This window comes from Saccostrea cucullata, unplaced genomic scaffold (assembly GCF_032062105.1).
Source record: "Saccostrea cucullata isolate Sc308-1 unplaced genomic scaffold, CSIRO_AGI_Scuc_v1 ctg3575, whole genome shotgun sequence".
Taxonomy (NCBI): domain Eukaryota; kingdom Metazoa; phylum Mollusca; class Bivalvia; order Ostreida; family Ostreidae; genus Saccostrea; species Saccostrea cuccullata.
The window spans coordinates 25,615-38,337 of NW_026932559.1; the positions used below are offsets into that span (position 1 = coordinate 25,615).

Consider the following 12,723-nt stretch of genomic DNA (forward strand, 5'->3'; position numbering starts at 1 on the left):
TTCCCTATTCTTTATGGGATTCTGACCGGCTTTCGATTTGTATTTTTTAAACTAACTTTTGAGATGATTACTGCTCATAATCTCCAATTATCTGGGAGATAACCATATGCAGATGAAAATGGAATTATTATTGTTAACAGACGCAAACGTTATGCATATCTTTCATTCACAATGGAACAAGTAAGTATTTTCATCCTCCTAGACATCATAGTCTTTCCTGCATAGAAGAAGATAGAGTAACAATCCGGTTTACCGAAATAAAAATAAAAAAAAATTGTGATAATGTGTAGGTAAAAACTTTAATTGTTGGGTGCCAAAGATGAATATTTTTCCTCAATTCTGATAACATTTTGTCATATTTGAGATACATTTTATTCTTGGAAATAGATCATAAGCTCGCCTACTTGAGACTTTTATACACAAAAAGCATTCTAAAGTAATGTATGAAATATTTAAATTTCGTTGATAGGCAGTTTTTTTGCTCTGTTTTTTTTTTTATAGACAATGAGCTATAAAATTGATAAACATTTTCATATAAATACAAAAAATTGGAAATTGTCATATTTGTGACCTTTCTATGTACTTTGTATATGCCATTAATTAGATTTGATACTCATTATCATCACTACTGGAGACATTAAAAAATATTACGCTGTTTTGTCTTTATTGGGAATTTTCATATCTTTTCACTACTCAGGGTTGTTTACTTATTATTGCTGCTAAAATTTATCTTCAAGGAATCTGATGCCTTTTCTCATATTTTTTAAGGGAAGGGAGCCCCTTTTATCTGACCGGACTCGGGGCAAAAAAAGGCTTGCGGGGTCTTTTTCAGCGAAACTTTCCTTGCAGACGATGCAGCCTTTATTCACCCATGCTAAATTAGCTATTCCCCCACTATGGGAAATCCTGCTTTCATGGAACCATTTGTTTATAAAGGATGTTCATATTATTTCTTAAATCAGCATTGTAGGCCAGACATTAGGGATTTTATAGAATTTCACATACGTCATTGGAACAATCTTTATCAACCTATCTTGAATATGAGATTAACATACAGCTTGGCAATAGTGCAAATGCAATAACTCAGCTTATATTTGAGTTTTGGACAATGCCATACTGACATTAGATACAAAGATGTAATTATGTAGAGTGTACATCAGCTATGAGAATGTTTTCACAATTTTAACTGCGTATTGTTTATCTGTGAACACAGGTTGTGGCCGTAATTTTGAATGGATAATGGGATCAATCTAAAAGATGTTTTCAGTGGGAAACTTGCAACAGGAGCATGACAACATAGCCTCATATTTGAAGATATTTCTGAATATGACAAGAAAATCAGTTAAATATGACAAGAACACCTAGAGTGAGCTACACAAAATACCGCAAATCAGCTGAGAAAAGGAGGGGGCCCAGAAAGATTATAGGGAATAAGGGTATCTCGTCAAATCCTGTGGCATTACACCTGAAGCAACTCTGAGATATACAATGGATGAACTTGAAGTGAATACTTAATTATTTCTCGAGACCGATAGATCAAAAAACTAAAAGTGGAAAGCCGAGAGAAAAAAAAATCTTAATTGTAATTGATAAAATAAAAGTATTGTTATACCTTTAAAAATATGTTCCTATACAAATCTATATCTAAAAAATCTAACGTTTTTAATGCTTTCCTGAGCGGGCCAAAAAGTCGATGTTAGACCGCTGAGCAAGAGTGATGTTGGACTGGTCGATGAGATGTTAAACCACTTACGTAAAAAAAAATGGACGGAGCTTATTTTCATTTGTTAGTGTTCAGCAGTGACGGGCTTGATGTTACATCACGGAAGACAGTACAAATTACATGTATTGCAAAAATAAAATGAAAGTTATAACAAAACATTTATTGACTGAGTTCTCGGGCACAATACGTTTTGACGACCCTCGAACCACACTCTGCCTTCGGTCTAAAGGCTACGGGCAGACACTTTGGTTCTTGGATCTTACAAAACGCATGTTGTCCTAAAACTCAGTCAATAAATGTATAATGTCACAACTTTAACCTTAAATAACCGCATGTTATGAATAAAATTTTACTTTTGTCAATTTTGAAATAACGGAGGCCCTTTTGTTTTTTGTTTTAAATTTAAAAAAATGACTGCATACAACTGAATGACAGAGCAAGGGTCACTAAGGGCCTTTTTTGGCCTTGAGAATTTTTGAAAAATCAAAACCTCTTAGGTTTGGTTGAATAGTTCATTTTTATCTCTTTGACCATTGGGATCAGGTATCAATTAAACAAGACGTAATTTCAATTTTCTCTCTTTACAATGCATTATGAAGTCACGAAATGCGTCATTTTTTCCATATCATGTTTTAATTGTCTTTAAATAAGACCAAAAGTTGAAGTACTTTTTCAATATTTCATATAAAGCACAACATCTGAATCAAAATATGCAACTGCATAAAGAATGACCTGTATTTGAGGATCATAAAGCATGTTTTAATTTTTGGATCGTGGGCTGTGCTCATATTTTAATTCTTTGCTGAATGTAGTCAAATACGCCTGTTTTTTGCATAATTGGATCAAGAACATTTCAAAATGCCTGTTTCCAAATACCTGTATTTTCAAAAAGAATTGTATCAACATTTTACATGGATATCTTGACAGAATTTTTTTGAAGTGATATTTTTTTTTTTTTTTTTTTTTTTTTTTTATTATCCATTGTATTACATACAGAATCAAATTAAGATAACAGCAAAATTACAATGGATATTTTACACTCACACACCCATCCATACATCCATTTACATTTTAAATTAATATGAAGGTTGCTTTATAATAATCAGGTGTCTCTATCATGCAAACTAATTTAAGCAAACATCTAACATATACATCTGTAATCTTACATTTGTTCAAAAATATTTTTCCAAAAAATCCATTGTTCTTCAAAATATTGTAGATTTGAATTGTTGATAAATATGCATCTTTCAATATTGTATTTCATTTTCAAATAGCTTAGTAAACCAAGAAGTGAAGGTATTTTTGTTTGTAATAAACATGAAAAAATATATTGTTTTGTGTATAATATCATAAAGTTTTCAATTCTATCATCCTTAAGTGGTAATTCACCTAAGATAATATTTTTAACATTAAATGCAACTCTTTTTGAAATTGTTCTATATATGTGTAAACTCAAGTTCCTCCATAAAGATATAATATGGTCACAATGAACAAATACATGCAGTACAGTTTCAGTTTCTTGGGCACAAAACTTACAAACATCAGTAGTTTTTATATTGATTTTCTTAAGATAAGAATCTACAGGGAGGATCCTATGTAAAATTCTATATTGTAACCACTGTACAGAAGAATCAGAAGTAGTCTTAAAACAAACTTTAAAAACATCTTTTATACAAATATCCGTCACTCCAAAGGGAGATAAGTCTTGATTCCACTTTGGAATTGCTGTAGGAATTATATCTTTTTTGTTTATATATTTGTAAATCCTCTTTGTACATTTTTCATATTGAAAAATATTTTCAAAATAAAATGGTAAATTAGGCTGACAATGTTTTCTCAAGTTCATTCTATCAATTGACATATTCTTTAAAAATTTAGAAATAGCAGAAATAGTACTATTATACTGCATTACGCATACAATGGAAATACTGAATTTTTCTTGGAAGGCGGATTTTGACAAAAAATTGCAATCCTCTGACAAAAAATCCCCAATATTTTTAACTCCACTTTTATACCAATTTTCTATAAAAATACATTTATTCTCCACCTTAATATTTGAATTATACCATACAGGAATATTGCAAGCCTTGCATTTCATTTCTACATCCTGATCTACATTCTTCAAAACATGTTGCCATGAACTAAAAACATCAAACCAGAAAATATTATTTTGAGGTATTAGACTATTTAAAATATAAGCATCAGCAAAATCCATAAATTTCTTTACAACATCTCTACCATTAATTCCTAAAAATATGTCCAGCCATGGTTTATTACTTTCTGATACCAATCTTTTGACCCATGTACATTTTAATGATTTTATGAAGTAATCAACATTTAACATTTTTAATCCTCCAGATAAATAATCTTGAGTAACTATATCTCTTTTAACTCTATCACTTTTTGATTTCCATATAAATTCAAAAAGGTCCTTACACAATGAAGATATTATGTCATAGCTAGGGGTAGGAAGAGAAACAAATAAATGAGTAAGTTTTGGTAAAATCAGCGATTTTACAATGGTGACACGACCGACTGGTGTAAGTATTCGCCTTTTCCATTGTTGGATCATTGATTTAATTTTTGGTTAAACAAGTTTGTAATTTATGTCAATAATATTTTCTAGCTCTACAGAAAAAGTTATACCAAGCAAAGTAAAAGTTGTGGATCCCCAATCTAGTTTCCATCTTGTGTGATGAAAAACTTGATTTGAAAATTTTTTCGAGCCAATCCAAATAATTTTTGTCTTAGAACTATTTATCTTTAAACCAGATAATTGCGAAAATAAATCCAATGTATCAAGAGCAGCAAACAAAGATTTTGGTGAACCGTCAAGGGCAAGCGAGGTATCATCTGCATATTGAGAGATTTTGTGTTCTTTTTCTTTTACTATTATACCTTTTATATCTCTATTTTGTTTAATGAGAATAGCAAGGATTTCAGCACAAAGGAGGAACAAGTAGGGAGCAACAGGATCTCCTTGTCTACAACCCCTCTGAATAAAAAATTGTTCTGATAAAAAACCACATTGTAAAACTGAAGCTTTAAAATTAGTATTTAGGATTTTAATCCATTCAATAATGTTGTTTCCAAAACCAAAATACTTCAAAACTTTATAAAGAAAGGTCCATGAAATTGAGTCAAATGCTTTCTCAAAGTCTAATAGCATCAACAGACCAGGAATATTATTTGACTCTGTATAAGACATTAAGTCATATATAAATCTTGTATTTTCCCCTATAAATCTACCTTTAATGAAACCAGTTTGTGTATCAGAAATAAGATATTCTAGAGTCGACTTTATTCTACAACTTAAACATCCAGATATAAGTTTATAAAGGACATTTAGTAAAGTAATTGGGCGCCAATTTTTTAAGAACTGCCTAGGTTTATCACCTTTGGGTTTACAGGAAATAATCCCAAGTCTCTGAGAAATTGGAAGTTCTTTTTTTGAAAAAATACAGTTAATTGCATTTAAAATATAACTTTTCAAATCTATCCAAAAAAATTTGAAAAATTCAGCCGTGAAACCATCACTCCCTGGAGACTTGTTATTTTTCATATTCTTAAGAACATCTAAAAGTTCAATTTCTTCAATATCTTTCTCAAGACTATTAGAAATCATCTCGTCAAGTTTTTTAACTTCCGCTGGGTCAATAATATCATTCAGATCCATGTCAATACATTCTGAATCTTTATTTGAATACAGTTTTTCATAAAAAGATTTAACTTGGTTTAAAATTTCAAATTGATCATAAACAGTGTATTGTTCGTCAATCTCAACCCTTTTAATAATTTTGTTAACATAGTTTCTTGATTCTAAATTACAAAAATATTTTGTTGGCTTTTCACCCTCTTCTACCCATCTAGCACGGGATCTAATTAAATGACCTTGCATTTTAACTTTTCTTAAATTTTCAAGGGTTACTTTTTTTTCTTCCAAAATATCTGTATTATTTTCATTACTTGTTTCTAATCTCTCTATTTCTTCTACAAGGGATTTCTCTAATTTTTCTCTCTCTTTTTTCTTAAATGAAGAATATGAAATAGATATTCCTCGTATTTCCATAAGAAGAATCTCAAGGAACATAGAGTCATCCATATTTTCAACAAAAATAGCATTATTTTCCATTTCATTTATGTTTTGTAAATATTGACATCTGACTTTTTGTATAGTTTGCTTCACTTTTCCGACATACACTGCGTCATTCAGTAAACTATTATTAAACTTCAATAGGCCACGACCTTTATTGAAGGGATTGAATTTTAATTCTAGAACTACAATAGAATGATCAGATCTGTAACCCGGTTTAACAGAAAATTCTTCGACAAGATTGGATAATCCTTCAGATATTAAAATATAGTCTAATCGGCCTTGTTTGACAGGGTTTTTTTTCCTCCATGTGAACACTTTTTTTTCTGGATTCAAAATTCTGTAATAGTCAATCATTTGTAAGTCTTCCATAATTTCTATCAATTTTTCACGAGCCAATGGATTATTTACATTAACATAGTTGTATGTATCTATTTCTGGATTAAGAGCAAGATTTAAGTCACCGCATAGTACAAAATATTCATTATCAAATTCTAGAAAAATATCTCTAACCTTTTCATAAAATTCCGGACAGTCAGTATTCGGTCCATATACATTTACCAGGGTAAACCTATTGTCTTCAATGGTAATATCAAGAGCTACTAAATTCCCTTCCTTATCTCTCTTATCTTTGTGGACTTTAAATTCAAAATTATTGTTAAAAAGAATACTTACTCCTCGAGAATTCGATTTATATGAACTAAAATAGCACTTGTAACCCCACTGAGCTTCTACAAATGGTTCTGTTTCATAGGTAAAATGTGTATCTTGCAGACACAAAATAGAGTAACCCTTTTTTCTATAATAGTTAAGGACATCTTGTCGTTTCTGAGTTGTCGCTAGACCTTGGCAGTTCACCGTTACGATTTTTATATTATCGTTCATCAACAAAAACTGATTTGTAAAAAATAAGCAACCTCCAAGCGAAATTTTCGACTACATGACTGTTGTATTCTCTCACAGACACACTTTCACACTCACTCAAAAATGTAAACAAAACTGAAAAAAGAATAAATAAACAAAAGAAAAGGGTATGTACATGTACGAAACAAACTCTTTGCATAAATTACAAATGCATAGTTGAAAGAGTTTAATAGATCAATAGTCGGAGTACTCATTTTAATTTTGTTTACCTCAAATTCTGTGCCGATATAATACCGGACATACTTCTTTGGTCGGTAATTGAAAAATCAAACACAAACATAAACGTCTTTTTTTCCGGAATAAATGCTATAAAAAAAGAAACCTGTTCAGAACAGAGCTATTCAATCCGGGAAAAAGAAAAAAAGCAAAAAACTAGTTATACCACAGAATGTCCAAGAAAAATAATAATCGTGTTGCAGGACACTCTTTTAGCCTATCGAAGTTCTTTGAGGGCGTCAAATAACGCTTTCTCCATTATGTCGAAGCGTTTCGGACCAAGGTGTTTTCCCATCATGCGCGATATCACAACTGATACATTTGTAAAGTTTTCATCCTGCAGAATTTTTAGCATTTTCCTTCCAGCTCCAAATTCGCCGTCGTCACAGTATCCGTCATGTATAGTCCCAGAATTGTCTTTAAAACGGTATACCAGTATGTTGTGATTTGCACGCCCATAAACTGGATCCATGGAAATTTTCCTGTAGAAGTTCCGAACTTTTGCATATGTCTCTACCTCAACTGCTGCAGCGCTAATTTGGTTTCCTGATTCTGTGTGTGTGTTAGAGCGTTTAACTTCAATTTCCTCTAGTTTCTGTTGTTCTTTCTGGTCAAGTTGTAGAATTTCCTCGGCGTTTGGTGTCTTCACTTTATCTCTGTAAACAGACCCATTCGGGAAAACCAATTTGTCCCCCACTACTCTCGTTTTGATATTTTCGCTCCAATATTTGCTGTTGAGTTCAACCAGTTTTCTGCGAGTTTCGTTAACTTGAACTGGAGACTGGGGGGTGATATAGAATGGTAGATTAATCCCTTCATCTTTCTTTTTTCTCTGCTGTTTTAGTATACGGTCTTTGTTCTCAAATCTAACTAACCGGCCTGTTATAACTCGGGGCTTATCTCCTTGCCTTCTGTCCCCCGCATTCCTATGGATATTAGCGAACTCTATTCCGTCTATATCTAGGTGTTCATTTAGCAGGCGGGGGATTTTGCTGAATAGATCTTCTCCTTCTTCTTCTTCCAGGTTTTGTATAAGGATATTGTTTTTCATGGATCGCCCTTTCAAATCAATAATTTCCTTCTCTTGTTCTGTGACTCTTCTATCAAGTCTTATTACAACCGATTTTAACATTTCAAGATCCTTGCGTAGGGATGCATTTCCAGATTTTAGACTGTCTATCTCTGTTATATTGTAAACTGAAGCAAAAAACTAGTTATACCACAGAATGTCCAAGAAAAATAATAATCGTGTTGCAGGACACTCTTTTAGCCTATCGAAGTTCTTTGAGGGCGTCAAATAACGCTTTCTCCATTATGTCGAAGCGTTTCGGACCAAGGTGTTTTCCCATCATGCGCGATATCACAACTGATACATTTGTAAAGTTTTCATCCTGCAGAATTTTTAGCATTTTCCTTCCAGCTCCAAATTCGCCGTCGTCACAGTATCCGTCATGTATAGTCCCAGAATTGTCTTTAAAACGGTATACCAGTATGTTGTGATTTGCACGCCCATAAACTGGATCCATGGAAATTTTCCTGTAGAAGTTCCGAACTTTTGCATATGTCTCTACCTCAACTGCTGCAGCGCTAATTTGGTTTCCTGATTCTGTGTGTGTGTTAGAGCGTTTAACTTCAATTTCCTCTAGTTTCTGTTGTTCTTTCTGGTCAAGTTGTAGAATTTCCTCGGCGTTTGGTGTCTTCACTTTATCTCTGTAAACAGACCCATTCGGGAAAACCAATTTGTCCCCCACTACTCTCGTTTTGATATTTTCGCTCCAATATTTGCTGTTGAGTTCAACCAGTTTTCTGCGAGTTTCGTTAACTTGAACTGGAGACTGGGGGGTGATATAGAATGGTAGATTAATCCCTTCATCTTTCTTTTTTCTCTGCTGTTTTAGTATACGGTCTTTGTTCTCAAATCTAACTAACCGGCCTGTTATAACTCGGGGCTTATCTCCTTGCCTTCTGTCCCCCGCATTCCTATGGATATTAGCGAACTCTATTCCGTCTATATCTAGGTGTTCATTTAGCAGGCGGGGGATTTTGCTGAATAGATCTTCTCCTTCTTCTTCTTCCAGGTTATGTATAAGGATATTGTTTTTCATGGATCGCCCTTTCAAATCAATAATTTCCTTCTCTTGTTCTGTGACTCTTCTATCAAGTCTTATTACAACCGATTTTAACATTTCAAGATCCTTGCGTAGGGATGCATTTTCAGATTTTAGACTGTCTATCTCTGTTATATTGTCTTCCTGCTGTTGTGCGATGAATTGTATCTTGTCTTCAAACCCGTCCTGTTCCCATAGATCAGCCTTAATATCCCCCACGGCTTGTGATAGACTTGCTAAAGTTTTAAAAGGGTCCGCTATTTGCTCAGGGCAAGGAGCAAACGGTACACTAAATGGGGTTAAAGTTCCAAAGTTAGTGGAGGGGAACGGCATTTTCTCAGTTCCCTTAGACTTAGACTGCGGCTTTCTTTTCTGTGATTTCAACTCACGACTGGACATTGTATACACAGTGGTGCACAGTAATCTACCAAAAGTTCCAAATAAGCAAATACTTACACAAAAAAGCTTCAAGACCTTCACTCAATGTTAATGATAAACTGTTGACCCTTTTTTCGGCACTTTGACACTTTTAACTCCGATTTTGATCTATTTTTTCTTCCCACTAGCAAAGCATGACCGCCATGGTCAAATGTCACGTGTTATCTTTTTGTAGTGATATTACTTCCTTAGGGAGCTAGCCACTAAAATAACGAAATATGATGATTCCACAGTATATGCATTCTCAAATAGCAACTCAATTTCTTGAAATGAATGCATTTATTGTAGTGAACTTTTCCGGATTTGTTAACTTCGCCAACTGTATCGTCAATTACCCCGGTGTATTATATAAAAGTAGTTTTGGTAGCAGAAAATCGTGCATGCTATGAAATATATGCATTCCGAATTACGGTGTGAACAAAAGGCCAAAATTCATTATATCTCTGAAACAAAATCAAAATCCAATTGAACATTCTTCAAATACTGTAGTCTCAAATGAGCTCAGCATCCAAATGAAGCAAAATCAAGAAATTCTGAAAAAAAGGTTGTTGATGGATTAGCCAAAATTACAGACATTGTATGTCACGTTCATCATCAGATACCAAAAAATACAAGACCTCCCAGAACAAATACACATAAGCCCTGTAGGTATCACGACACAGATTCGTATGAACTTACTCAGTTTTTGACATTTAATAGAATGGATGTCAAAAGTAAAATCGTCTGTCTCCAAAAATAGGGCTTGTTTTATATCTATAAAACTTGGACACATTTGCAAAAATTGTCAAAATAGAGAAGGATGCGAGAAATGTGGGAAAATGCACCATACAACCTTACATCAAGAAGAATTTCAAGGTAAAGTGAATGGTGAACAATCTGGAGAGACTGTTGTGCTAATGGTTAGTCCAGTGATGTGCAAAGATGACAAATTATTTACATTTTGAGATCCGGGGTTAACGTATCATTGAACAAAAGTGATTATGCTATGAATGTAGGGGGAGTGTAGTGAATTTTTCTGGTTGAATGCATCGGGGTATCCTCAGAAGTTGAAGATGAAAGAGGTCTTTGATGAAATCAATCCAACAATTTCATATCCTTCCTTAAAGGCTAATCCCAATCATCCCTTCTATTCAGACTTTCTTAACGTAAAGTCCTCATTAAGGATTTTGCAGTGAGAATATATGGTACAACCATACTGTAACTGCCCGGACGCAGTCAGATAAACCCGGTCAATCAAACAAGGTCCAAAAACACCAGGAAACTGGTAGATCAAATTTATTGTGTTGACACAAGTGGTAAAAGGCTGTAAACAAATACAGAAAACAGAGTTACAAATATGAAGTAAACATAACAAGCAATACTCAATACTGAACTCTATACACAATGTACAGATGCATATTGACTAGTAACCATATACCTGTATGACTAATTGACTGATAAAATGACTTTAAACACAGTATTACATTTAATTAATACACCATGAATATAATCATTGTTACACCTGATATGCAAGACTTAAGACTCAACTACCTATAGACTGACGATCGACTTCATAAAATGACAAGAATTTGATATAAATGTATAATCTGTTAAACCGCCTAAGTTCATATATGAAAAAGACAATTAACTGGACAAATCTATTCAATTCTATCAAAGATTCAATACATATTAGGCATATTTTATCTAACTTTCAATGAATGTAAATTTGGCGCGAAACGATCAATGTAAACAATCATTCCTACATATCATGACAAATAATAGCTAAAAGATCCTACATTATTTCATGTCGTAGTAAATAACCTAATCTATGAGTAATTTATCACAAACTAATATTCATAAATCACAAGTAAATGAAATATAAACAAGGTAATCTTACATCGTGGCACCGATACATCTGCCAAACAACCACGTTGGCTAAACCGGAAATGTACAAAACACAAAAGAGTGGGGCGCATTAATAGCCCACAAAATACTCATGCGGGGTACACTAAAACCCGTAAAAATATATAAAATCATGAAACAGGTAAAATCTAAATACATGTTACTTGACACATACCAAGTGGGTCGTATACACTGGAAACCTGTTTAAGCACCATGCGCTTTGTGAGTGTAGTCAAATTCGACAAGTCTGAAACATTACAAGATGAGATGCTGGATATGCTGTCTTCCTGTTTTCCTTTTCTACAAAATTCAGCTGAACTTTGAAAGTAAAATGTCATATTCTGGTCTCGATATCAACTCTAGAATCTTTTCTGTCTCTGTATTCAACAATTTGATTCCATCTGCAACTTTATCCTGCCTTCCAGAGATGATTCAATGCTTCAAATGAAGTCCACCATTTCCAAGTTAAGGAAGAGGTAAGAATGTCATCCACGTAGCTGTTGTTTTTTGGGATATTCATTCTCTAACATTTCAGCTGTTTTTCTAAATGCTATCATAGCAATGGCTCCACTTGGACGGTCTCCAAAGGGAACACCTGTGAGTATGTAATGATCAGGTTGCCTGTTTGTTTCGTTATTTCTCCAAAAGAACCTGTGTGTATGTTGATCCTTTGTTGATAAGCGAACAGAGTTATACATTTTTTATATGTCACTTATCTGTGCAATTTGATTTTCACCAAACTTCAATACGCAGCACTGTTAAGGCCTACTATGAGAAATCAACGGAAAATAGACGTGCAAAAAGGGGAACTTTTTTAAAACTAAATTCATTTTAATTAAGCTGTTTTATTATCACAGAACTTAAATACTTATGGAAATAGCATAGTATAACCCACTCTATACTGTATGAAGTTTGGTCCCATCGATGGACAGTCACGTGATGAATGCTTAGTTCGTGTACTGAATGTAGGTCATGAACAAATTTCAATATCGCAAGGGCATACCCTAGTTGAAATAAAAAATTCAAGCTGTTCATTGTTTCTGCATACTTTGTAGTTTCTGAAAAGTGCTGCTGCTTTGAATAGAATTCGCGTTTTAATAGTTAAATTTTCAGGTAAACAAGCCAATGTCGAAATATGTTTGACCTTTACTAAATATTTTGTGCATTTATAAGATCACGCCCTCGATTTAAAGAAAGCAGCAGCACTTTTCAAAATAAGAAAAATATCCTTTATCTATATTCAAAAAATGGTTAAGATCTATTAAGTGTATGCCCTTGCAAAAGTACGATTTTATGAGGCATCTCATTGTAAAATGTACGTAACCTATACATAAAATAAC

General features: G+C 33.3%; 2 protein-coding genes across 2 annotated transcripts; both read right to left on the reverse strand.

Moving 5' to 3' along the window:
• Positions 1-7,173: 7,173 nt before the first annotated feature.
• On the reverse strand, positions 7,174-8,088 carry LOC134235401 (uncharacterized). The gene has a single exon (XM_062717533.1). The coding sequence runs from the start codon at positions 8,086-8,088 to the stop codon at positions 7,174-7,176; it is 915 nt and encodes a 304-aa protein (XP_062573517.1).
• Positions 8,089-8,227: 139 nt separating this feature from the next.
• Positions 8,228-9,463, reverse strand: LOC134235399 (uncharacterized). Its single transcript, XM_062717532.1, has one exon. The coding sequence runs from the start codon at positions 9,461-9,463 to the stop codon at positions 8,228-8,230; it is 1,236 nt and encodes a 411-aa protein (XP_062573516.1).
• Positions 9,464-12,723: the final 3,260 nt, after the last annotated feature.